Source organism: Chenopodium album, chromosome 11 (assembly GCF_948465745.1).
Source record: "Chenopodium album chromosome 11, dcCheAlbu1.1, whole genome shotgun sequence".
Taxonomy (NCBI): Eukaryota; Viridiplantae; Streptophyta; class Magnoliopsida; order Caryophyllales; family Amaranthaceae; genus Chenopodium; species Chenopodium album.
The window spans coordinates 21,639,820-21,667,300 of record NC_137844.1 but is presented as its reverse complement, the minus strand read 5'-3'; the positions used below and the strand labels follow the sequence as shown (position 1 = coordinate 21,667,300).

At 34.2% G+C, this 27,481-nt stretch overlaps 2 protein-coding genes across 2 annotated transcripts; one reads left to right on the top strand and one right to left on the bottom strand.

Annotated features, from left to right (window-relative positions):
• The first annotated feature begins 3,873 nt into the window (after positions 1–3,873).
• LOC145567490 (cyclin-dependent kinase D-1-like) lies at positions 3,874–22,358 on the top strand. The gene is made up of 8 exons (XM_081626783.1): positions 3,874–4,275; positions 5,531–5,829; positions 5,916–6,024; positions 9,059–9,184; positions 16,867–17,102; positions 17,282–17,605; positions 21,661–21,779; positions 21,893–22,358. Exons 1-7 carry the CDS (start codon positions 4,165–4,167, stop codon positions 21,716–21,718), a joined length of 1,263 nt encoding a protein of 420 aa, XP_081482909.1. The 5' UTR covers positions 3,874–4,164; the 3' UTR covers positions 21,719–21,779; positions 21,893–22,358.
• Positions 22,220–27,481, bottom strand: LOC145567489 (protein DETOXIFICATION 16-like). Its single transcript, XM_081626782.1, has 8 exons — positions 27,088–27,481; positions 24,734–25,278; positions 24,526–24,612; positions 24,069–24,125; positions 23,699–23,937; positions 23,482–23,600; positions 23,295–23,381; positions 22,220–23,197 (listed from the first exon to the last, which is right to left on the bottom strand). Exons 1-8 carry the CDS (start codon positions 27,346–27,348, stop codon positions 23,138–23,140), a joined length of 1,455 nt encoding a protein of 484 aa, XP_081482908.1. The 5' UTR covers positions 27,349–27,481; the 3' UTR covers positions 22,220–23,137.

Sequence of the window (27,481 nt, the reverse complement as noted above, 5' to 3'; positions counted from 1 at the left end):
TGTGTACTTCTTTAATTTGATGATTACGTTTGATTGTTTGTATAGTTAGTGTGTGATTTGGGCATTGCCTTAGGTGTCACTTTTTCTTTTACCTTATATATATGTATTTTTATTCAAACCTTATGAAAAATAGATAAATATATTACCTCTAATTTACTTAATAAATGAAAGGAATATATAATTATATCTCTATCCCTACCTTATAAAAAGTATAAGATAACTCTTAGGAATAGTGTGCTACCAACTATACCCTCAAAAATGTGTACAAAAGTATGTACAAAAATGTGTTTTTACATTTTTACCCTCATTAATATGTTTATCCTCATTAATATATTGAATGTTTTTTTTTCATTAACATATCATCAATTAATTCAAAATTTTTTTCTTATAAAAAAACTTAATGTTTTTTTTTAGTAAAAAAAACTTCTAATGCTTTACACTTCATATGTTATTATTATTATTATTATTATTATTATTATTATTATTAAACAAAAAAAAAACCTTTATGTACAAAGCGACTGTATCTTACCAAGAGTCTATTTATTTTTACTCCTACGTGGGTACTCTTCTTATTTAAAATCTTGTCGTCCTTTTATTGCAACTATTGTTAAGGCTAATTAGTTTGGAAATTTACATTGTTTGATGGCATATAAACAACATTATGGAATTGTGAACGGGATTCATATTAGATAGTGATATTTAAGCATATGTGAGGTATAAAGAGCTTAAAAATCCTAAATCAAGGGAATCAATGATAGAGAGAAAAAAAAAACCCTGGTATTAATTATGGGAGAGAAAATGAAGAAATTTAAAAGGAAAAAGTCCTGGTATTAATTATGGGAGAGAAAATGAAGAAATTTAAAAGGAAAAATATAACTAAGCGGTTATTACTTTAGTATTAGATATAGATATTAGATGGTCGTAGAACATTAAAGAACTTACATTTACAAGTTTTTAGCTGCAACATTTCACATATTAATTCTCCGTATGATCTCACAAAAATCTCATCGAAAGAAAACCTCACTAAAAAATATTATACTAAGTATTATTGTAATATGCAAATCAATTAAGAATTCTAAATTAAAAATTGCCCTTTAAGATATGAAGGGATAATAATAGATATGAAGGGATGCAAATCAATTAAATATTATTTAATAATAAATTTGGAATAATATTGTCAAACTTTAAAGGGTTTTAAAAAATAATCGTCATAAAAGGATTTAGGTACGCTTTCAATCCCTTCTACAAAGCCACCACATAAGCACATAAAACTACCACCCAAACCTAAGGTGTAAACATACGTCAATACAACTTCCCCGTAAGAGCTAGCTCCTCCGCGCGCATTGTGCGTGTAGGCCATCCTAGTTAGGTGAAATTTGAAACATTAATAAAAGTTAGTTGATATGGTAAATGTATTACCATGATGTATCCGAAGTGGGTTCGAATCTAGTTCAAAGCATAAATTATATTGTTAAATGAAGTGGCAAGCTTACATGGCGCATATATTTGGATAGTGATGTGGCATTGTGACATGGCGCATATACTTTGAAAAGAGCCACGTGACAGCGTCCTTTGAAAGGAACGCCTTTAATATATAGTAGATAGATTCTTGTAAAACCCCTAAATTCGCATGAAAAACCCTAATTGAATTCGTGCATTGAAACTAGGGTTTTGAATTCGTATATGAAATTAGCTATAGGTTTATGCCTATGGAGTTTCAAATTTTCGCATCATTGATAGGTAGTAGCTGCTCCTTTATCTTGATCATCAACAGTAGTTGGTGCAATTTGTTGTTTTAGGAGTTGAATTATAGGTTGTAAAGGTGTGCGTGAAGTAGAGAAAAAGAGCTTATTATTATTTCTTTTTTGTTTAACTCTAGATAATAATGAGTCAACAATTATCTTAGTTAACTTTTGGGAGCAAGGGAAGGTGGCCAATTGTTACTTGTTAACCTCAACTTACTTGTAAACTCACCTATTTCAAATGAGATTAAAGGTAGGTTGTATTATAAACCAATAACCCAAATGTTGTATTATTTTGAGCTGGTTAAGCAAAGATTGTATTTTTTTGATAAATTTTTCTAAAAAAAAGGAAAAAAAAACATATTCATCTTCCTGCTCACTACCCACCTCCATGCATGGTCCATCCATGGTTTCTTCCACCTTTGTTCAATTCCCAATTCCCACCCAGCTAATCACCTTCATCTTCTTCATTTTCTTCTTGAAGTTACTTCAATGGAGCCCACCAAACCTCAACATCACCATTTTCGGAGTCTTAAGCCCCCAAATCTAGCGAAAACCATAAGAAAAATATAGAATCAAGGAAACGATAAACCCTTTAAGAAAGGTGCTTGATGTTTGGTTGTGCAATTTCCCTTCTTTATGGAGTTCGCCATTGATGCAGCTCGCGAAAAACACAAGCTATCCGACCTCCATGGAAGTTATTTTGGAGCTTCTTCATTTTCAACTTCTCACTAACAGAGTAAATTGGCCTAAAATACCAAATACACCCTTACTTTATAATCTTAAATGACGTTTTTACCCTAAGATAAATATACCATGTTTCTCTCTAATAGAAATTTAGATTTTCTCAAATTCACTAAACCGAAAAATTTGCCAATTGCAGCCATTTAAAATTTGTATATTGCAAATTGTAGCCATTTTAAAAAAATTGCAAATTGCAGCACAAAAATACTAATAAACTGTAAATTGCCACCCAATACAATTTTTTCTTCGATTTGCATGCTAAAAAATGTTCTGTCAAGGTTTAAGGGGTCATATTAGTTCTTAATTATCCAAATTGAGCTTGAAATTAACAAAAAATTAAAATAAAGTGCCTCATTTTCATGGCAAAAAATACTTGCATACAAATTAGTAATATTTGCTAATTACGACCGGTAAATTTACCCATTTTGCGGGTTACAACCATCACTTTTTATTTTTGCAAATTACAACAAAAAATTTAATGAACATGTTAAACTACAACCAAAATTCAATTTTCGGCCATTTTTATCGGAATATGATGTCATTACATCAATAAATGATCCCAAACTAATATTGGCTTGGGGTTATCTTTTATATCAATAACTAATTAATAACGTCACATTCCAGTGAAAGCGGCCAAAAATCGGATTTTGGTTGTAATTTAAAATGTTTGATGACTTTTTTGGTTTTAATTTATAAAAATAAAAAGTGATGGTTGTAATTAGCAAATTTGTCCACAAATTAATAAATTTTTTCATACGCAAAATGAGACACTTACATTATTTTTTTTTTACCAATCCCAAACTCAATTTGGATCCTTAAGGGCTAAAATGATCCTAAAACCTTTACGAAACATTTTTCAGCTCGCAAATCAAAGAAAAAAATTAACTTGAATGACAATTAACAAGTTATTATTACTTTTAGACTGTAATTTACAATTTTTTATTTATTAAATAACTACCATTTACAAATTACAAACTTTAAATAAATGCAACTGTATATTTTCATATACTAGTGTGTTCTATTCACCTGATTTTTACTTATCTGAACTTATCTGAAGTTATCTGATCTTATCTGAACTTATTAGCCCTTATTAAAACTTATTTTAGTTATAAATTAAACTTGGTAGCCCTAATTAACCCTTATCACAACTTATCTGAATTTATTTTTCCTGAACTTATCTTATCTGAAATTATTATCCCTTATCTGAACTTATTAACCTTAAAATAAGTGAAAATACGGTGAACGGGCCTTGCTCACACACCCTCCCCACCTTCAATTTTTTGTTTTGTTTTGTTTTTGTTTTTTGGGTTAAATTTGTTATTCATTCATGTTATTTAACTAAAACCTCCTTCACCTTCACCTTTTTAATTGCCAAAAAGAATCACAATTCAAACTAGAGCAATTCACAACATAATTTTCACACTCAAAACAACAAAAAATATTTTCCCTTTTCTTTTTCTTTTTCTTTTTCTCTGTATCTCCACTTCACAGAGTTCAGACCCTTCCACCTGCTAATATGCATAACTTCTTCAATGTCTTCATCTCAATCCCATCAAATTAATTTGTACAACGCGTAATTTTCTTCCTAAATCACAAAAAATTAGGGTTTTTTTTTGTCAATTTCTGGAATTTCCCCCTTTCAGAAAAAGGGGATTATTTTTTTTCTTTTTAATTTGCAATGTCGGATTTGGATAATTTGGTTACAAAGAAAGTTGCTGATCGCTACTTAAAGCGTGAAGTTCTTGGTGAAGGTACCTATGGTGTTGTCTACAAGGCCATCGATACCCAGGTTTAACTCTTTGATTCTTTTTCGTTCATTTTTTTTTTTTGTTCTTGTATGATAGATGGGGTTCTAAATTTTCAGTTGTTTACTAAATTTTCGTTCATATCATATTATTATATGCTTAATAGTATTACGCAGTTTAAGGGGTGGATTAATTTAATGTAGAATTGTTGTTGTTGATGCTGCATATTCTTACTTGTGTGGGTTAGTTTCATAAACTAGCTTTTGAATGTTGATATGTTGTTAATCATATTCTTACTTGTGTTTGTTCATAGTACTATAGCTATGGTATTATTAATTTATTTTTGTTAATATGATTAGGGGAGTTATTGAATTGTTTAGAAGAAGTGATTTGATTTGGGGATGATATTGGAAGTTATGATGGAAATTACTAGTTTTTTTTTTTTTTTTTTTTTTTTTTTTTTTTTTTTTTTTTTTTTTTTTTTTTTAAAAAAAAAAGGATAAAAGAAATAGTGAAGTTAACAACATTTGCGGATTAAGAGTTTAAAAGGTTACGGTGAGAAGTTGTAAAATTGACTTTGAAATTATTATATTTTTTTTTTGAAGAAAACTTTGAAATTATTATATAGATTAGTATTAGTGTTGTTTTCAATTAAGGTGGAAATAGGAATATAAAGGCAAATCCGTGGTTTAGATGAAACCTTGTTTATTGGTAAAATTTTACTAATCTCTATGATAGTATCTCCTTTGCCTTTTATGTATGCATCTTTTTTTTGGTGATAGGCAAAAATTCTCTTTATATGTATGTGCATCTTATTTTGTTGGTAGGCGAAAATTTTGTCACGGTGGTTTTTGTGATGAGTTTGGTGGGAATATGAATTTGTCTCCTTATAAAAATATATAAATGATCTTACTTAACATGTTTAACATGTTTTTCTCTGTAGTTTCTGTATAATTTTGTTTTGCTTGCTCTCTTATGTACTTATGTTCATTGTGAATTATATATAGCTCATCTTTGGTCAGAAAGAATAGTGGCCTTGCATAGAAAGGGTCAAAAGTAAGCTTTCTTATTTGGAGATATGTCGTGTGCCCAGCACTTGAAGTAGTGATAGTCATAGATTTTTGGGAGTTTACTCTTGTAGCACCATATGCATTTTAGTATGGTTCACATAGGATATGACCTGAGGAATTGGTGATCTTAAATTATTGGTTTTAAAAATTTGAATTGTATATGTGTGACCTTATGATGTTCTTGTTTTAGTGATAGCTTTGGTTTAAAAATTCATTCGCTGCTATGCAGACAAATCAAACTGTTGCAATCAAGAAAATTCGTCTTGGAAAGCAGAAGGAAGGTGTAAATTTCACTGCCCTGAGAGAAATTAAACTGTTAAAAGAGCTTAAAGACCCTAACATAATAGCGTTGATAGATGCCTTCCCCCATAAGGGAAACTTGCATCTTGTGTTTGAGTTCATGGAGAGTGATCTTGAAGCTGTCATTCGGGATAGGAATATTGTACTCTCTCCTGCTGACACAAAATCTTATCTACAAATGACCTTGAAAGCACTAGCTTTTTGTCACAAGAAGTGGGTCCTTCACAGGTGCTTCTTACAACTCAAAATTACTGGAGTGCTGTTGGCTGAGAGTGATTTGATATATTTGCTGACTAACTCTGTGTCTTTAACAGGGATATGAAGCCAAACAACCTGTTGTTAGCAGCTGATGGACATCTCAAACTTGGGGATTTTGGTTTAGCACGTATATTTGGCAGTCCAGATCGCAGGTTTACCCATCAAGTGAGTATTAAGTAGTTTTGGAGTTCATTTATGTCCTCAGAGACTTGTTGCTAATTTAAATTTTATATAGAGGTGTAGCTCTTTAGACACTTTAGATTGACAAGTTTCCCTCTTGGGATACTACTCTATTTTTATTCCTCTTTCTAGTGCATGCTGAGTATACCTAACTTGTTTCAAATAAATTTGAATTACTCTATTAGTATGCATTCTTAGACTTTTTAAATTTTTTATTAATTTTTTCTTAAACTAAATTTTGTTTAGGGAAATTCTCATTGGTAGCCATGTAAAATTACACATTTCAATGGTAACAAATTTTTTTACAAATTCTCCCAAACAACATTACTTTTGATAAGTTTCCCTAACATGACAATATATTTGTAATTAGCTTAATTAAACAAGAATTTACTTAATAATTAACAAAAATAAAAAAAACCAGCTACCCTGCCAACCCCCGCCACCTTGCTCCCCACCCCGGCCACCCCGGCCGGCGCCGTACTACCCCTAAAAGCGTGCGCCGGCAACAATCCTACCCCTTGAACCACCCTCCCTTTCCCCTCTCCCTAAAACCCCTACCCCTCCCCTCAGAAAAATCTCCCTCCTCACCGGCCGGCGCTGGCCAACATGATTCAGCCTATCCCCTGTCATCTCCACTCCCTTTCCCCCATTTAACCACCACTCGAAACCCTTAAACCCCCAAATAAAAAATCTAGGGTTTCGATTTGGGTGGTTGGGTATTGGGGTGGAGATCAAAGGGGGGAAAGGGAGTGGAGACGACAAGGGGTGGGGTGAATCGTGTTTGTCGGCGTCGAGGAGAGGATTTTGGCGCCGGCCGGTGGGGAGGGAGAGTTTTTCTAGGCGAGGGGAAGGGGTTTTAGGGAGAGGGGAAGGTGGTTCAGGGGAAGCAGAGGGTGGTTTAGGGGTGAGGTCTAGGTGAGGTGTCGCCGGTGCGCGGTTTCAGGGTACTACGGCGCCGGCGGGGGGTGGCCGGGGTGGGGAGCAGGTTGGCGGGGGTGGGGGCAGGGTGGCTGGGTTTTTTATTTTTTTATTTTTATTATATTTTTGTTGTTAATTATTAAAATAATTTTTGTTTATCTAAGCTAATTAGTTGTTAATTACAAATATATTGTCATGTTAGGGAAACTTATCAAAAGTAATGCTATTTGGAAATTTGTAAAAAAAATTGTTACCATTGAGAATGTGCAATTTTACATGGCTACCAATGGGAATTTCCCTTATTTTTTATTTTTTTTTTATTGATTGAAACTTATTTGACATCTACAATAGGAATATGAATATAATGAAACAAAATAAAACTATCCTTTGGTAAAATAAAACCATATTGTTATTTCATACTGTGTTCCATGATTGAGTTTCTGGATTCTGTGGCAACTGCTTTTTAAATTTATTGAAATCGTGGTTTGGAATTAAGCCCCTGAATCTGAGATAACGCAAACAATGCTAAGATCAGGGCCAGAGTTCTTTCTTTAATCTCAGTAGAATCTCTTCATGTTATTTTCTTTAGGTAACTTTTGAATGAACAATTTCTGTTCAGATGATGACAGCTTGATTGTGTTGCTAGCATATCTTATAGATGGAAATTTTTGTTTCATTTTGTTTCAACTTTCTGTTGGTTTATTGCTGTGACCTTGTGTTGCTTGCATATCATAGAGATGTAGATTCCTGTTGTATTTTGTTTGAACTTTCTGTTGGTTTATTACTGTGTCCTTGAGCTGTCTACATCTTGGCACCTTGGAAATCTTACCTTGTTTTGTCACTTTTATCTGTAGTTGGCTTACTTATTGATAACTTATTGAAATTTCTTAAAGTACATCTGAATTATAATTTTAATTCTTGTTCTCTTTTATATTGGTAAGATTTTTGAAATTTCAAACAATTTCATATAAAATACTTTAATTTGACTGCATATTTCCTAGATATGCTCGTGTTAATGGAGGTTAAAGCATGATGGGATGAACCAAGGGCCTTAACGTCATGTAAAGAATGCTATTTTATGTTATGTCTAGGATTTTGCTACTTGTTGCACAATATGTTGCTATAAACTTGGGGTTTTCAATTCATATCGCAGGTAATAGTATATGCTACAGGTCGTGTTACGGTTACTATTTGTTAATATCATTAGGCCCATTATGTTCATATATAAACAAGCCCTTAAACTGTTGTTATTGGAAGTGTAAGGGAACTCCTTTAAGTCAAATACACTTTACATAAAAAGATTATCTGTTGGAAGGTGCTTGTAGAGGTATAGCTTTTAGTCACTTGATTGGAACTATGAAGTTAAGAAGTTCTGATATTTCATTTCAGCATACACTGAGCCAGCTGTGGTTCGTTTTGTCTGGCACATGTTATGTTGACCTTATGATCATCAATGTAATTGTCACCATGACCAAGATCACGAGTTTTCTCTTAAGTGTTGAACTAGGAATGAATATAAATATGCCTTTGAGCTATACCATATTATGCCAACAGTTTTATCTGTGAAAGTACCAGCTGATCATGAGCACATCTCTAACTTTTTATTGTTTACAACACTAACTTTATTTTGTATCTATTGATACAAAGTGCTTTAGTAGAAGAAGATCAACTATACAGAACATTTATAGGTATTCCCTCTTAGGGAGGTCAGGGAGAGGCCAGAAACAAGAAGTTTAGATTCTCTTAATGTACTAACACAATTAGGTCATTGTGCTTGTGTGCACTGTAGTATTGGATAGATCTGGGTGACCTGAATGAGGATGTGTCTCTGCTGAACTAGTTTGGGTCATTAGTGTTTTTAGTCATGTACCAAAGAATAAACTGAGTAGAAGTATGTGCCTTTATTTATTTTTTATTTTATTTTTTTGCGGAAATGCTTGTGGTGAAGCTTAAGGATCAAGGTGCTAATTTTGACTAACAAATCTCCCTCTCATAGTCTTTTCTAGTATTTTGTCATATAATTGTTGTGAGGGTGACAAAATTTTGTTAAATAGCTTATGTTCTGCTCAATCTGTGTTAGGCTCTAATATATTTTTCATAGGTTTTTGCTAGATGGTATAGAGCACCTGAGCTGCTATTTGGCACTAAGCAATATGGTCCTGCAGTGGATGTCTGGGGTGCCGCTTGTGTGTTTGCAGAACTACTATTGAGAAGACCTTTTTTACAGGTAAGCTTGTTGTACTTTACAAATTTTGTTTATTTATTTAGGATGTGTAGATTTATTTGACCTCTTGTGGGTTATCAAAATCATGAATATAAAACAAAGGAAACCATTTGTTAGCTATATATCGAAAGTTAACCTCTATTTCTCTGTTTTGTCTGATTTTGAAAGTTTGGATCACACTAACCTTATAATTTGGCAAGGTGATTGCCCGGAAGACCTATATATGTTGATCGTCATATTACTGATTATTTGCTAAGAATGATGCAAGAAGTTGGGTTTAGAGGAGCATACAATCATTGATAGAAGTGAATAGATAGAGAAGGTATTTGTTATTGCAACATTGGGGGGGGGGGGGTGATTTGCGCATCCTAATGCTCATTTGTAGCCTTAAATTTCTGTAGTTATATAAAAGTAAAAAATTTGATATCATGAAAGTATATACTAAGACTTTTCTAATAAGACCATGTATAACTATATTTTTCCTTGTGTATACATCACATTGGTCACAATATGTAATCACAGAGGAGTGTGTGAGTAGTGTCAAATGTCCAATTGGTGCAATATTAGGGGAGTGGAGGAAGTAATTAATATGTAAACTAATTATTTATGTAATGGAAAGTACGTAATGGAATTTCTTTTTCTAAAGCTCTAATGCGGCAAGTCAAAGTTCAAGTTCTGTTTAGTATTGGACTATTGAAACAACCAAAATTTAATTCCATAGAAATAGAATCCCACACATCTAAATGCTATAATTCATGATATAAAGTATCAACTACTACTGAGAATTCCTTACAAAACACTCTTTATGTATTGGAATGGTCTTAATTTAATTATATGATTGATGATATTCGTACAAGATCTACAGATGGCCTTGTGTCAAGTGTTTATAGCCTGTGTACAAGGCCACCCATATGCATCTACTATGAACCATCTGGCCTTTGGAAAAAAAACTTGGATATAGAATTCAGGCTTCCTTTTTCTGTGCGTTATAATGATTTATATTGCATGTATATTTCACAAGGGTGTTGGGTCTCTTAGGTGAGTGTATTGGATGTTGTATTATAGGTTTTTGTTTTCTTTTGATTTGTTTGTATATCTGTTTATCTGCTATTACTATTATAAATCTGTGCTTAACATACATGATGTGTTTACTATTTCATGCCAACCTTCTTGGTTTTATGGACACTTTGCTCCTTGGAGTTCTTTGGAAAGATCAAAGTTATTTCATGAAATTGAGTGATTTCACTAGGCTGAAGTACGTTTTCAGTAAATTTTGTTTGGAATGGTAGGCTCTAAAAGGATTAATGGGGTGTTGTCAAACAAAGGGAAAGGGTATGCAGTCAAGAAAGGGAAAGGAGGTGAAAGGAAATTAGAACCGTTACATTTGTCTTTTAAAAAAACCACCATAGCTCATCGTCTTTCTTTTTTCTCAACCCCATCTCAATCTCCACAACCAAACCCCACCTTCTTCTCATCGGAGCATTGCCTCACTCTTGTACCACCATATCTTATTGGAGTACCTTCCCTTTATCTTTTTGTCTCTTTTGTTTTTTTCCCCCTCTTAGATCTAGTTTTTTTCTAGGATGAGGGTGGGCATTTGATGGTGTGGCTAGGTTTTCGGATGGGATTTGGGTGGATTTTAAGGGTCGAGGTGGGTTTTCTGGTGGGGTTGTGGGTGGGTTGTTAGATTGGGGTGGTAGTTATGTAGAGTTTGTAGAAATAAGGTTTGTTTTGTAGTGGATTGGTGGCGCAGTGGTGGGTTTGTTAGATTAGGGTGGTGGTTGGGTAAATTTCTCTAAGATTAAGTGGGTTTCGTAGTAAATAAGCAGTGGTGGTTAGGGTGGCAGTGGTGGGTCATTGGCGGTGATAAGTTGGTGATGGTGGAATACATGGAAGTGGTGGTTGTGGTGCGGTGGCGGCTATGAAAGAAATTGGAAATATGTTGGGGGGAGTTTTGGGAATCAATGTAGTAGACTTTGGGTTAATAGGGAGGATAAATGGAATGTCATAAATGTGGATAAACATCAACAAAGGAAATTTGATTCTCTTATCTTACTTGAATACCCGGGACCAAATGCCCCCCTAAAGTTTTTTTTTTTTTTTTTTATGAATTAGAGTAATTTCACAAGGCTGAAATGTATTAGGGTGGTCAGTGAGGACTTATGCATTGTACTAAAGGGAAGTTTTTTTAGGAGAGTAAGGATTGCAAAACTCTTTTTAGAATGTGATAGTGGCATTTCTCTTGACAGATTGTTTGAGGTTTGAGAGTACATGTTTTCCCGCGCGGTATTAGGAAAGTCTTTGCATCCTATGTCTTTCTTTTGGGGCATTTCTTGTGTTGCCTCTCAACTTTTAAAACCAAGACTTAGGTCTTGTTTGGCTGCACTGATTTCTTATAGGCACTCAAATTCCTAAGAAGTACACTTAAAGTATGTTGTTTGGGTAACCAAAAAAGTGCCAAATGTGGGAATTATTTTACCCAGCTTCTTTAGGTAATTCAAATTTCCTAGGAATTGTAATTTCCTTAATACCAACCAAACAAACTAAAGCGAATTCTTGGCGATCAGATAAGAGAAATTATTTCCCATAAATTGTAAATTATTGGGGGAAGTTAAGTCCCACTGCAACAAGTAAGGCCTTTGTATTCTGTCTATTGCAATTGAATAGCTGAATTGGGATATTATTGTTCATAAACTTAGAGCTTGATCCTTTCGTTTCTTTCTTCAAAACCTACATTTATGACCAATCATTGCCTTTCAAAGGGAAAAGTGATATACTATAATTTAAGAGAGCTAAAATTCATGACATTTTTTTTTAATTCATCCCAAGGGTCATTTTACTAATTTATGGTAGTTGCTAGGGAATGCTCTAATGGAAGAAGGGAGCGAAGAAAACAGGTAGGTGGTGCTAAACGCAGATTGTGAATAAAAAGTTGATAGTTACCATTGTGTAAAGTTATTTTTTGTGGGAAAAATTACTTTAAATAATCCAACTTTTGCTCCATTCTCCCAAAATAAACTAACCTTTGGATTATTCTAGAATAATCCAACCTTTATACCCCTTCTTTTCATAATGAATCCAAATGACCAGTTACCTATACAACCGGTCATCCTTTACTTTCTCCTCCATCCCACCATCTTCCTCCATTACCACCACCCCAAAAGCTCCACCGGTCCACCCCTATGATGACCAACTCCTTCATCTTTCCTCCATGACTAACAACACCACCAACCACAAGCACCGAAAACAACCACCACTAACACTAAAACCGCACCAGCAACACCAACATCTAAATCGCACTCAATCACCCACCAACACCAACACCAAAACTACACCTCACCTAGAAAAATTGTCCTCAAACAACCCCTCACCTCAATAAGCAACTACCACCCCCACAAGGCCACACGAAATCAGCCCCCTACCCAATACCCACCACCCCACCCCCGAAACAACCCCTCACTTACACAAATCAACCCCACCTACCGAATAAGTACGACATCCATATAATCAGCCTGCCCAAAAATAGTGGATTGGGGGTTTTTCGAGGTTCGGTGTTTTTAATTTGTGGTAGTTCTTGGTGTGTGGGAGTGGTTAAATTCGGTGATGGCGAGGTTCGTGGTGGTGGTGGTTCTTCGTGAGTTGGGGTGGTGAGGTTTTGGGTTCATGGTTTTCTTATTGGTTGGTAAGGAGGGGAGATGAGGTAGATGGTAATTGGGGAAGATGGTGTTAATAATGGAGGTTAGCCATGGAAGGAGAGGAGAGAGAAAGGAATTGGTGTTGGTGGTGGCTAAAGGGAGTACGTGGTGGCTAAGGAGGTGGTCATGGAGAAAGAGAGAGGAAAGAGAAAGAAATGGGGTGGGGTTTTTTTTTTTTTTTTAAAAAATAATTGTAAATAAAAAAAAAAACCAATAAGAAAATGACACGTAGGCAAGGCAACTTGTTATAGCGGTTTGGTGACCTGTTGGGTTGATATGGGAAGATGGGGGTAAAAAGGTTGGATTATTCTTGAATAAACCAAAGGTTGGTTTATTTTGGGAGAATGGGGCAAAGGTTGGATTATTTAAAGTAATTTTTCCTTTTTTGTATACTAGGAAATTTTCTAAAATATATTTGTATATAACAATTGTAAATGTGTAAATAATTGTAATTTTTTTTCCCTTTTCATTTTGACTTTTGTAAGTTGAAACTTACCATGTGTACAAAAATATTTTTTTTGTATAGGGAAAATCTTGCAATTGTATATATCATCAACGACAAAATTGTAAATAATTGTTAAGGTCCCCCCTCCCCCCCTCTCTCTCTCAACTTTGGACATTTTTTATGTACAACATTTGGTTTCAACACGTACTACATTAGCTCTTAAATGTTCAACATTTGTAAAATGCTTTTAAAATGAATTCACTAAAATGCTTTTAAATATATAGCGAGATTGCTAAAATACTACATGATATGCAATGGCTTGAATGTAATAGATGTATACATGGCCACCCTCAAATGGAATAGCCACTTGGCAACCTTAAATGGAAAAGCCAAGAGTACATGGATATTAGGTTAAATTTCCCTAAATCCTTACATTCATGACAATACTAATGGCATTATATTGTTTTTCCATGCACTTTAAGTGACCTGGGATATACTACCTCTATTTCTTTCTTTTTAGTTGACACGTATTCCTTTTTAGGAAGTTTTTTTTTTAGTTGACACGTTTCCTTTTGGGGTAAATTTTTTACCTTGTATTTACAAGTTACCCCACTTGCTTTTTTATTCTCTCTCCTCTCCTTAATATATGTGCCTAAATCAAACGCGTCAACTAAATAGAAATAGAGGAAGTATTTTTTTTCCTGCTTATGTCATTGGAGGAGTTGAAGAAAACAAAGAACATAAAACACAAAGCATTTTATTTGTTTCTCTTTGTCATTTGAAATATTCTATTCTCAATGCTTGATTTCTAAATGTTAAGCCAACCGAACCACTTGTACTTTTTGGACACACTATTCATGTGTTCCATCCAAATGCTTTCAATTTTTGAAAAAGATAAGGGGGTGTTTGGTTCGCATAGTGGTATGAGTTTGGAATCAGGAATGAGGTTAAGGTGGTATCGGGTTGGAACTTGATACTTGATACCATGTGTTTGCTTCTAGAATGGAATCTCTCACTATTTCTTCCTTTTATTTGTTACTTAAGGGAATGGAATGGGCCAAACCCACCTCCCCCCAAGGGTTTTTATTTAAAATTCATACTTTTGACAACTAAACATATGGTATGGGTTTTAGTCATTCTAAACCCATACCTCATACCTATATTCCGTGAACCAAACACCCCTAAATATTCTAAAGTATCGTCACCTTTCAAGTTCCGATGATTCCATTTTCTCTAACATAAAGTATTGCGGATGAAAATGGATGACAAAACATGCTTTTCCATGAAAGAATAGGGACCCTCCATTATATCTTTCAAATAAAGGGATGATGCAGGAAAGTGAGCTTATTTGTGTTCCCCTTTACATCATCATTAGGGCATAGGACCATACAATCTTTTATTTCTGCAACATATTCCTTTTGTTTGTTTTGTTTTAGTGTGAGCAGTAAATGATAATTATAGTAAGTATTTTGGACTTTTTGATGCAAGTACCAACCTGGCAAGATGTAGAGTGATGCTCTACGGGGTTAAATTTTTGTAGGCTTTGTATGAGGATAACTTTGAGGTGTCTACCGTCCAAATCCTTTTGTTGGGACCAGTAAGAACTAGATTGGTGAAAGTTGTTAAGGCTATGAAACCTTTCATCCACTTTTTTCTCGTGATCATTTGTTGTATACTTCCTCTGTTTCATAAAATTGCAACACTTTGCCTAAAAAACTCACACATTTTAGTCAAAGTGTTGCAATATTTTTGAAATAGAAGAAGTATTAGAAAGTTCAAGTCGTCAAAGCCATTGAGACAAAGGGTAACTTATACTTTGTATATATATATACTGGTGAATCATAATATGCTCAATGTTTAACACAATGGGTTCACGTGTGATATTCAATCAATCAATTAAACCTTAATCCCATAAGTGGGGTCGGCTACATGAAACAAATTTGATTATTCCGTGTAGTTATCCTGCTCCATCCCTTACGATCCAATGCTTCATCCTCATGCAAATCCATATACTTCATATCCTTCCTAACTCCTTCCAATCAATTCATCTTCGATCTCCCTCTCCCTCATTTAACTCCTCCATGGTCCCACTCTTCCACTTTGAATCGGTGCACCCTCGGGTACCATCTTACATGCCCAAACCAACGCAAACGATTTTCCCTTAATCTGTCTATAATACTTGCCACACCTACTTTCTTGCGAATAACCTCATTTCTGATTCTATCTCTTAGAGTGTTCCCATACATCCACCTTAACATGCGCATTTCCATAACCTCCATCTTTTTAATGTGCTCCTTCTTAGAAGCCCATCATTTTGTACCATAGAGAAACACTGGTTTTATGGCAGTCCTCTAAACTTTTCCCTTCAACTGTCACATAACACTCCCGTGGCCGCTCTCCATTTAAGCCAACCCGACTTAATCCTATAAGGCCAGGTCTTGGTCAATGTCACCATTTTTCTGGATGATCAACCCAAGATATTTAAAACATTCACTCATGGTCAAATCCTTACCATCCAAACTCACCACTTCGCTTTTCCTTGTGAGTACCAAAGCGACATACCAACTTAAACCCTCTAGATTCCCACCTTTGCCTCCATAACTTGACATTAATCCCATCTTTAGTTTCATCCACCAAAACGATATCATCCACAAATAACATCCATCATGGAACCTCATCTTCTAGTTACTTCGTCTAGAACCATTGCAAAAGGAAAAGGGCTTAATACAGACCCTTGGTGCAATCCAATTGTAATAGGGAAATCTTTTGTCAACCCTCCACATGTCCTTTCATTCGTTGACACATCTCGATACATATCCTTGACATTGAAAATCAATTTTTAGCTCACCAGATTCTTTGACACAACCTCTCTTGGCATCTCATGATAACTTTGTTGTGTCAAAGAGTCTGGGTCCAGCCAACAATTGCAGCCATTTCCTTGTTAAGCTGAATTTAAATTTCTGTACCACATTCATTGGACCTATGAGCCTGAATGCTTTCTTCTAAAGTATCTCTTACTTGGATTTTTAACCAGTGTTGGACTCATTAAGAATATCTTATATGAATATAGTGTGCTTTATTTTCTCAAAGATCAAACCCAAGTACTCATATCAATTTTGATTGGAGTATGTTGGAGTGTTGGACATGAGCTGGCACTTGGCAGTGTAATTATTGAGCTGAGGTAACATAGTCCTATACTACCAAAGCACCATGTATATAATGTTCTTTAAAGGAAAGCTCTTGTAACATTTCGACATGCCTTAGTTTGTCATTGTATCTTCTCTTGTTTGTGCTACGAGCTGTTATCCTCCATCAATTAATCACCCAACATTACAGAACTGTAATTTATGACTTGATTGTATGGTGTGCCTATCTTGCTCTACTGTTTTCAATGTGGAAAATGTTTTGAATTGGATGTCTTGACTACTTGTATAAGATCTCATAATTCCCTTATTTTTTATTTATTTTTTTTTATTTTGTTATTTTTAATATTTTTGTTGCTGATTTTTGTATGAGCTGATTAGTTGACCTCCCTTATTATGCAGGGTTCAAGTGACATTGATCAACTTGGCAAAATTTTTGCAGCCTTTGGGACACCAAAGCCTGCACAGTGGCCTGATATGGTATACCTTCCCGATTATGTAGAATACCAATATGTGCCGGCACCTCCTTTACGTACATTGTTCCCAATGGCAAGTGATGATGCTTTGGACTTGTTGTCTAAGATGTTCGCTTACGATCCAAAAGCTCGAATTTCCGCGCAGCAGGCCTTGGAGCACAGGTATGTCTTGAGACTCTCGACAGTTTGTTTGTAATCTTTACTTCCAATTTGGTTTCAGGTTATATCTTCCATATATAATTGTGGTGGGGAATTGGTGTGCTACTGTGCTTTATTTGGTGCGTCCAACGATTATCACATTTATCCTTTTATATCTTTATTTATTTGTGCTAACCGTACAGATACTTTACATCACCACCAGCTGCTACAAATCCAGCTTCTTTACCACGACCTTCACATAAAGGCGATAATAACTCAAAAGTTCCCGAGTCTAATCCAAATGAAGGACCTACTGTGTTGTCTCCACCTAGAAAAATGAGAAGAGTAATGCCCAATAGAAATGATGGGGGTGAAGAAAATGTTCACAACGCTGAAAAGTTAGATGATTATGTCAGTGGGAGTAGATTAACAACTGGCCCAAGCTCAAGCAGAACTGATACAATACCAATGTCAATAGATTTTTCTGTGTTTGGATCTAGACCTCCTCCTAGACCAACTATTAACAGGTAATTTTATTTTCTGACATCTAGTAACTTATTATCATTGATGAATGCGAAAGCTGACCCTAATCAATAACTAGTACTAAAACAAAAGCCAGTGACATCATCATTGTCTGCATGTCAGCTTCTCATCAATTCTTCTTTTTTTTTCCATTTAAATAATATTTTAGTATGTTATTAAAATTGTTGATAGTCACAGGTGCATCTTGAAGACTGTGCAATATGAAGTATACACTATACGTCCTTTTTTTTTTTATTTATTTTTATTTTATATCACAACCTTTGAATTTTTGCACTATTCACACACTCCTTTGATCGTCTGTTCTGATTTATATGTTAGGAAAAAAAGTTATGTGGGATCTTGTTAGATTCATCTTGAAATACACTTGCATATAATTAACTCTTTTAATTTTTACTACAACAAAACTTGATATATTTAAATGTGCATTGGGAACTGTTAAATCCTCAATGTTGTGAATTATAAAAAAAAAAAAGAAAAAAAAAAGCGAGGAATCATTTTGGGACAGAGGTAGTAATTATTAGCTATGACTCCCAATGGATGGAGAACTTGTGACAGAGCATTGATTTTTCCATTATATTGGTTTTCCTATCATTTTTTTTTTCTACTTGTGGAACTAAGGCATGTACTCAACATTATTATTAAGGAGGGCTATTTTTAATAGGGGAACCAATCCATTCTACTCTAGTTTGTTGAACTAAACAACCCCTAAATGGTAGTTGATGGAGTTTAGCTACCTCTCCAGTGTTGTGGTCAGGCATGTAGAGTCTTTTTTATCCTATTTTTTGAAGGCCAGTGCCCTAGACATGTGAGTTTTGTGTGGCAGCTACCAGCAACATGTCCTTTCTGTTTTAGATGGCTCCCTGGTTTTGGCATAGACTACACTATTTGATGCAACAGGGCCATGCAGACTTGGCGTCATCCTTAACTCTTTTAACTGACACCCCAGGTATAATTCCAACTTAGACTTCTCCCCTGTAATTCATTTAACCTAATCTCAAAAACAAAGTTCTGATTCTTAAGCAGAGGTTTATAAAGAATCGACTCACCACAACTTCTTCTAAAGCAACTGGGTTATTAGGTTGATTAGTTAAGTGTTCACAAGTCATAAATGTTAGCTAGCTTCTTAGAAGCTTATAGAGAGCTTAAGAGACAAACATGAGAGTTGAATGTCCGAACATTATCATAGTTCTGAATAATACATGAAATTATCCACCTCCATAGGGTAGTGTTCTTCTTAAATAAGGAAACTAAGTCAATTGATCTGCTAGAATGGATTCAACTTGGGACCTCTGAACTCGAAGCTGACATAGCTTTATTTAAAATGTGGAATGTAATATTGTATTCTTAAGATAAGTTTCCTACATAACAACTATATTAGTCTTGGGATGCTGAGAGGGCTAGAGGAACTTAGGTTCCTTGTGCACTTTATTGACCGCTGGTACTATCTGGCTAGGGATGTATATATGAATTTTTATATTTGAAAGCCTGAAAGAAAACTCACCAAATTCTGAATATTAACATTTACTTATTTACCAATTAGCTTCAGCCCTAATCAAGCTCATTTCCTTAGGTCCAAAGCATGCTTGTATAAAACTTGCTATAGCTTTGGAACTGTATTTGGGAGAGGTAAGAAACTGTAATACCAAATCATTGATGAACCTGTTTATTGGTTCCATGCTGTTTCTCCCGATTATGTCTCCTTTTTCTTGAAAAAACTTGAAGTTCTTCTTCCTGAAATCAGATTTAAGGCACCTTCATCGAGAATTTCCATAATTGAAGTACGAATTCACATATTGGACAGCAATTTGTCACGTACTATCTATACCTTTCTTCCGCTTGGAAATTTCATCATATTTAAGGCACCTTTCTTTCATCGAGGTTCCTGTTACTACGATCTTTTTCTCTTCATTCTCAACATATTTTCTTTTTTTTTCTTACAAAAAAATATTTTTTATTTTTATATTGAAGCAAACACATTTTCTTTAATGACATTGAAGGCATTCCTTTCTTCTTTTTGGGTCTGTCTGTCAGATTAAAAGTAAACTTGACATTTTTTTTCATGTTATCTGTCTCTAATTAATATTTCACCTGAAACATAATCATTAATACCTTTTGAAGTGGTTCCTTGATGTGTTAGGAGGACTCTTCAGCGTTCATACTGGATTAATACTTATTTTTGTGCCCTTTACTGTTGGATAACTCTATTTTGTTTTTATAATCTATGTTACTCGGAATTTTCATTCACCTCAAATATATCCATGAAACATGAGTAGTAGGACAATTGGACACTTCACTGTATACCAAAATCATGGAACTTTTTTTACAGCATTGGTGATTCAGACACCTGGACAATGTACAAATTTCAGGCATGGGTAGCCATATCTTTGTAAATTAGTTTAAAACAAACATAAACAAGTTTTGTATTAGAACACCTTTATTTCATTTTTTTTTTATTTTATAAAATTTTCATAGTAGACCAACTTTAAAATCTTCTTTTCTGCTATTTTCTTCAATGGGATTTCAAGTGCTACTACCAAACAACTTGAACATGCTTCTTGAGTAAAGGTATAATTTGTTCTTTTCCATATGTAAAAGTGAGTTAATTCATCACCCAACAGGATAGAAAATAATTTATTTATTAGTATTTCTGTGATTGTATTTTACTTGGAGAAATTCTCAGTCAAAGTCAAACATCTAATATATAAAACACATCAAATATATCCGTCCGTTTCTCAATACATGCAACATGTTAACTTTTAATCGTGTATTATAAAGTCAAGTTGTTGCATGTATTAGAAATGGAGGAAGTACTTAGTGACCGAGTCATTACTAAGCTATCTTACGCATCAAGCCTCAAAAGAATCCTGATATAGCCAGTGGAAATGATGTGCAAGTCTTCTAGTTATGAAAAATCCTGCCATATTGAATTAATATCATTTATTTACAAGGGTCCAGTTGGCAGTTACTATACCCCAAGTCCATTGCCTTACCATTAAGTTTCGTTTTGCTGCAGTCATGATTTCCTATCCTATATCCTGAATTGGTCTATATTGATTGATCAACAGCCTTTCTGTTTACTCATGATACTATCTGCTGGGATCTGTAACATCTTTCAGGTTTAGCTGGGTGGGCTACTGTTACTGAGTGATAAGTCTCTTATTTGAAACATCAAAGTAATCAGCATTTTTTGCTGTGTTTTGGTCTTTTGGATGAAAAGATAGTAATTTCCAAGTTGGGTGTCTAGCTTGGTTACAGTTTATAGTTTGACCTGGAAGCTTTATGGGGCTTGTTCTTTATCAAATTTATTGGAATTTCTTCTTTTTTTTTTCTTGCTCGCTACCAAATTATTTTTTACACACACAAATATATGTTAGTTATTAAAAAAATGAAAAAAATTATGCCCACCTTTATGGTTGATATAGTATCTTCTGGAAGAAGCTTAATGTAAGTGCATTTTAGTTTTATTTATATTAAAAGAATGCTCGACAAATTCGCCGCTTGAATGTGTTGGTGCCTGTTAGGACACAATAATGAAGAGCTTAAAGCAGGGAAAAGAGAATAATGACCAAGAGTTATTATCTTATCGTCTTCCCCTCGCTTCTCTCCTGCAATTTGAACTTGGGTTTGACCTGGCTTTTATACTTATTTGGATATATTTGTCTTTTAAGAACAGGTTGATAATTCATCTGACATATTATTACAGGAACTGTTTACAAAGTTCTCATTACCAATCTAATAATGTTGAAACTCATATCCAATCTTAAATTTAAATCTAATAAAAACCCCAAACAGAATTTTCTGTATGGCTAAACTTGTTTTTCATTGCTTGTGCTTCAGTTTTGACAATTACTGTCTCCTATTTTAATGTTTTGGATGACTTCTCAAAGGTTATGGTGTAGCATGGTATGGTAGAATTGTAGTATAATGGGCTTGTGTAGAAGCCTGTGCTATGAATGAGATCTAGAAACACGTATAATATTTTAGAATAAAAGTCTAAAATGGTTTTCTTCGGCTAAACTCTTATTTTTTTCTCTGGCAGTGCTGATAGGACACATCTAAAGCGCAAATTAGATCTTGAATTCCAGATGCCTGAATAAGCTGAATACTGATACCAAGTGTGTTTCTCTGTGTTTTCTCTGAATGCACAAATTAAACCAGGTATGGCTTGATTGACCATCAATTGCTCCATTGTTTTTATCCCTCTTAGTTTCTTTTTGTATTCAAGTATGTGAGTTTTTGTGAGTTAACTTTTGGGCTATTGGCTGTTGCAGGCCGTTTATTAACGAAAGCAGTGGGAGTCTGATGATGGTTGAATATCTGTAGAGCTGTTTGAGAGGATTGGTAGAAGGTAGGAGCAAATAAATTGAGCTTTATCGTTTCCCTGCAACCCCTCGACAATCCTTGAAAATTTGATGGGGAACAATGGTTGAACAATTTTTTTATAGCTTCTAAATTTTGTTATGTAAGGTATTGTGCGCGATGTAGAACTGAGTGAATTATTGTAACAGCCTAACAGGTGATGAGTGTAGAGGGTTTTTTTTTTTTTTTTTTTAAAACTTTTTTTTTTTTTTTATATATATATGTATATATATTTTTTATTATTTTTTTTTTGCAGAAGTTACCAGTTGCCTCTCCAGATGTTGAGAGTTATTCAATTGTTGTAAACAATCTTCGTGCATGATGTCGATTGTTTAAGGGAAGTTATCATGATGAAGGCGTAATGCTTTCTTTTGAAAATTTTTACCATTCCCAAATTTGCTTCTTCTTCATTGTTTCAGAGGTTTCTATTTCTAATTTCTTCCTGGAGATGGGAAGATAGTAATGGCACAATTATGGGTGTTTCACTCCAATCTGGGCAATGCTTTATATCTGGAAGTTAAGACGGTCCACTTTACTTTACACTGGTGAATCCTTAGCCAGTTACCCTGAGCTCCAGGATCTAAACTGTTCTGGCAATTTCAATCCTTTATGGTTAAAACAAATGTTCTTTCCATCTCATAGTACTCTTAAGTTGCAACAATTTGACTTTTTTTGCATTATTTACATTACTCTCTAAGAACATGTTTTTTATTAGGTTAATTTTAAGTATGTTTTAAGACATTAAGCTTATCAATCTTACAAATAGATAGTTATATATTTATGGTCAAAATTGTATTTTAACGTGGCTAAAGTGTTACAATTAATATGGGATAAAGGATTAAATAATTAAATTTTTTTGCTCATGCTAGTTGTTTTGTATATCTTTTTTGTAACTTTCATGTAATAGCAGCAGATCTCCAATATTAATTGTAATATAATTACAGCAAGAGCAAGACCTATTATCCAGTATAAATTTCATCATTAGCAGTACTCTAGGATTATATGTCGTTCAAAATTCTTCGCCTCATTCAAGCGGAACAAAATTGAATTCTTTGTCAAAGGTATTGAGAAACTAGTTCAATAGTGTTTGAAAGCCTTATTGATCGGAAGGTACTTCACAGGTTTGCCTCTTGAACTCTGGATTTCAAGCTGATGAATCACGACACTGATTCAACAGGGATGACTGCTTCATACACTCTTTCTCTTGCCGTCTTTGCCTAACACATGACCAGAAGCTTAGTTTAGTTATTATAGAAAAAGAGGTGGACAATATACTCATAAAATAAATGTGTGTTGAGATTTGAGGATCTCTACTTCTTGCTCCCAGTCTGTTTTAATCGTGAGGATGAAAAGAGACGCGACTTGTACAACCAGTGCACAGATTATTCCCAGCCAAAGTCCCTGTGTTGATTAAAAACAAAGATGCAGTTGAGAGAGCATGAACAAGTAAATTTTACAAGTGGTACGTAACTAGTGTTGGCAGAGTGAAGGAGATGCTTACCTTCCCTCCAACGTGTAATACGAAAGCTAGCAGGACAGCAAACGGAATGCCAACGATATAATAAGATCCTAGATTGATAAATGCTCCAATTTTCTGTCGCCCACATCCTCTAACAATTCCTTGAATTTTTATAACAATAGGGACCAATAGCTGTTAAGCAAACCGGTAGGAGATAAATTGAAAATGAGCACCATGTAAGGTTGAGTATAATATTTACCAGAAAGAACAGATTGAATTCCATCTAGGAGGTTAGATATTGCAAGTATAGGCATCATTACAGCTACATATCTGACCACTTCTTCTTCATTGCTATAAGCATAGCCCCAAATGTTGCGGATCAAGACAAGTATCATTCCGATGAATATGCCCTCGCTAATGGCTAGGAATAGAACAACCGATACTGCTAGTTTCGCTGCTTGAGGTCGCCCAGCTCCTAACTCATTGGAAACTCGAGTACTACCCAAATAATACAGAAAACATATCAGGAGCTACAGATATATATTTTAGCTCACTTCAAGAGGCATATCAGGTAATAGGTCTATTACAAATGTCAGATCATCATAATAATAAAAATCAAACAGACCGACCTCACTGCACCGCTAAGACCAAAGGGGATCATCCACACAATTGCAGCTGTATTGAGACTGCATATAAAAGAGGGTCAGAAGTCAATATACAGAAGCAAATACTTTGTCAGGGTATAACTCCATCAGCATAATTTTTTTGCAGCATAAGCTCATATATTGAAAGTTTAACATATATCAGCTCAGAATTAATAGTGGTATAGAGCTACATACACAGTACTAGTTTAGGATGTCCGAAAAAAGTGAGCAATTTTGCTATCATTGCAAATTTGCAATGTTTTATGATTATTTGCATAAAAAGATGCTTCATGATTATAATTCCTAACTAATATGCTAACCAGCATTTATCTAATTATAGGGATGAAGGAGAGAATTTGCCAACTAATTTTGGATGGAATATTAAGGATGTTTCTATGCAACGTGACTTATATATGATTATGTGATGCTCCAATGTACGTACCTGATGGAGAGTGCGGATGTTTCTAATGTTGGGTTGGGAAGAAGACCAGCTAAGAGAACCATCAGTTCGAATGACCACATTTCTAAGCTGTAGAAAGGAAAAAGATCAAATATCAATACCATACAATTATTACATGTAAGATAAGAAGTTAAATCTCAACTCAATCACAATCGATTTTGCAATGGAACTGCTGGTTCCGGGAACTTACCATACCATACAAGCAGAAGGAATACTAAGTTTAACAAATGAAGGTAAATTATGAAGAGCTTCACTAGAAAAACCAGTCCACGTTTTTGAGCATGAGGAAGAAAACTTGACATAGAATGCTAGCAATATTGCATTAATCCAATAGGACACACCAGTAGCAAGGGCAGCACCTCGGTTTCCAAGGCCAGATTTGAAAACCAAAATCCAGCAGATTGGCAAATGTAGTAGTGTGGCAATCCCTGTGCTTAGCATCATAGGGAAAACAATATTCTGGGTTTGTAAAAATCTCAGGATTGAGTAAAGAATGCCATAAGCAAAGAGACCAAGGATAAGAAAAAGAGCGTAGTGTCCGGCCTCAGTTGCTATCTGATGATCTTGACCAACTGCTATTAAAAGTGATTTTGAATTTGCCCATATAAGAGCCAGGGGAATGCTTGCAACAACAAGGATGATCACGGCCCGTTGTAAGTGTATTCCTAACATATGGTACTGTTTTGCCCCGTATGATTGTCCACAGAAGGTGTCTAAGGCACTTGACATTCCCATCTGTCAAACAGGCAAAGCAGATGATATTATTGTTTGCTTTAAAACACATTACATGAGCATATCGCAATCAAATTAGAAGGTGAATAGGTAAATGCATAGGTCAATCACCACACAACAAATCAAGTTAAGTTCAGTAAAAGCAAGTTTAACAAAAACTAGATTTATTTTTAATAAAAATAAGAGAAATTTGTAAAAAAGGACCTTTTAAATAGTTGACTTTTTATAAAAGCACCTTTAAAATGAAAAGTTGTGAAAAATAACCTTTTAAGTTGTATTATGTTTTTAGGGGGTACTTGGGTGAGTTTTCTTGGTGGTCAATGCCGAAACTCCGATCCGACGTTGACAGAGAAAGGGGAAAAATGAAAGAGGTAGTTCGAGAAAGGAGGGAAATTTGGGAGAAAAAAAAATATATTTTTTAACTCACGTGACTAACACGTGAAAGTCAACGCTGAACCTCCGGCGTTGACCATCAAGAAAACTCACCCAACTACCCCTTAAAATATAATACAATTTAAAAGTTCCTTTTTTTCACAACTTTTCACTTAAAAAGTCCTTTTACAAAAAGTCGATCACTTAAAAAGTCTTTTTTCACAAATTTGTCTAAAAATAATGCTGAGTTCAACTTATATTTGATGAACAATGTAGACCTCCTATTTACAAAATATTTGGTAAAAATCAATTTTGACAATTAAAAATCCGTTTTGGTCAGTAAACATAAGTAAATATCGATTTCATTCATTAAAAATGAGTTTTGCAAGTAATAATCAGTGACTAAATAGAACAAATACAACAATAAAATTTAAAGCATAAACAAGCATAGATTAGTGTAGTTAACGCTTATATCAACCTCACAATTTTTTTTGGTCGTTCAATATGACTTTTATGTTTACTGAGTCAATGACTAAGACAATTAATATATTAAATTATAATGAGTTAAAATTTATGGAAAGTAAAAATCTCTGTAATAGAAATCAATCTGACCACATATACTCACTGATTGGGAACAATTATTTTAAAAATTAAAATCCAGTAAATTAAATTCTAATTAGATGGTGAAAACACGGTTGTTACCTCAACCACACAAATAAAATTTGTCCCCTGGACAATTATGCTGCCATAATTAATTATTAAGCACAAACAAAAGAAATTTTTGACTTGTCAAGCCTCTAAGGTAGCTAGACTGGGAGAGGTCTAAGAAGTGATAATGTATTTTTCATTCTTATCCTCAATTATTGTTTCCTTGAGATAGGGGGATTATTTGCCGATACATTACTTTGATCATTAATATGAACTCTATTTTATTTTTGTTAATTTAAATTGTAAAATGCTAGTATTATGAAAATATAAGTTATAACTAATCCATCAACGAACTTATTATATAAAATTACTTGTTTTCTACACATTAAGAATAAAAATTGGAGTTAAAGTAATTTAATTAAATAGTGCAAAAAGGCAGTGTTGTGTTGAACTTGTGAAAATGGGAGGGAGTATAAAATTTGGAAACTTATGACAAAATCACAAGTATATCAATGTGATTAATGTTACTTACTCTTGATAATTTTTTAGGTACTTATACATATTGTATACTCTTCATGTTCCATAATATAGTGCATATTTCTATTTCAGAATCAAACTTTAAAGACTTTAACTATAAATTTTCATTAATATACGGTACTAAAAAAAAAAAAGAAAACTTAGTCATGGAAGATATATCATTGGATATGTGTCAATGTGTAGTTATATAATATCAACATAAAGATATCGATAGTTAAAGACGAAAATGAAATTGATAGTCGATATGGAACATACCAACAAGCTAAAACCGGTGACAGTAGCAAAGGAAGTAGCCATGGAGGAACCAGCAAGTGATAACTCACCAAGGTGACCAACAAACATAATAGAAATCAACTGCAAACTGAATAGCATCAAATTTACTGAAATTAATGGTCCTGCCAACCATACTTGTTTCTTCACTTCCTCAATTGCTGCCTTTTTCCAATTTTCCCTTTCAATATCACCACCTTCTTTATCTCCAATTATAAGTGGTGTTTTCTTTTGATCTTCTTCCATTTTCTTTTATTTATTTATTTTTTTAAAATTTAGATATGGAAAGGTTGAGGTTTGAAGGGGTGAAACCGTGAAATGCATTTATGAGAGCGCTTTTATAGGGGTGGGCAGGTACCATATCAATACTAATCTATAT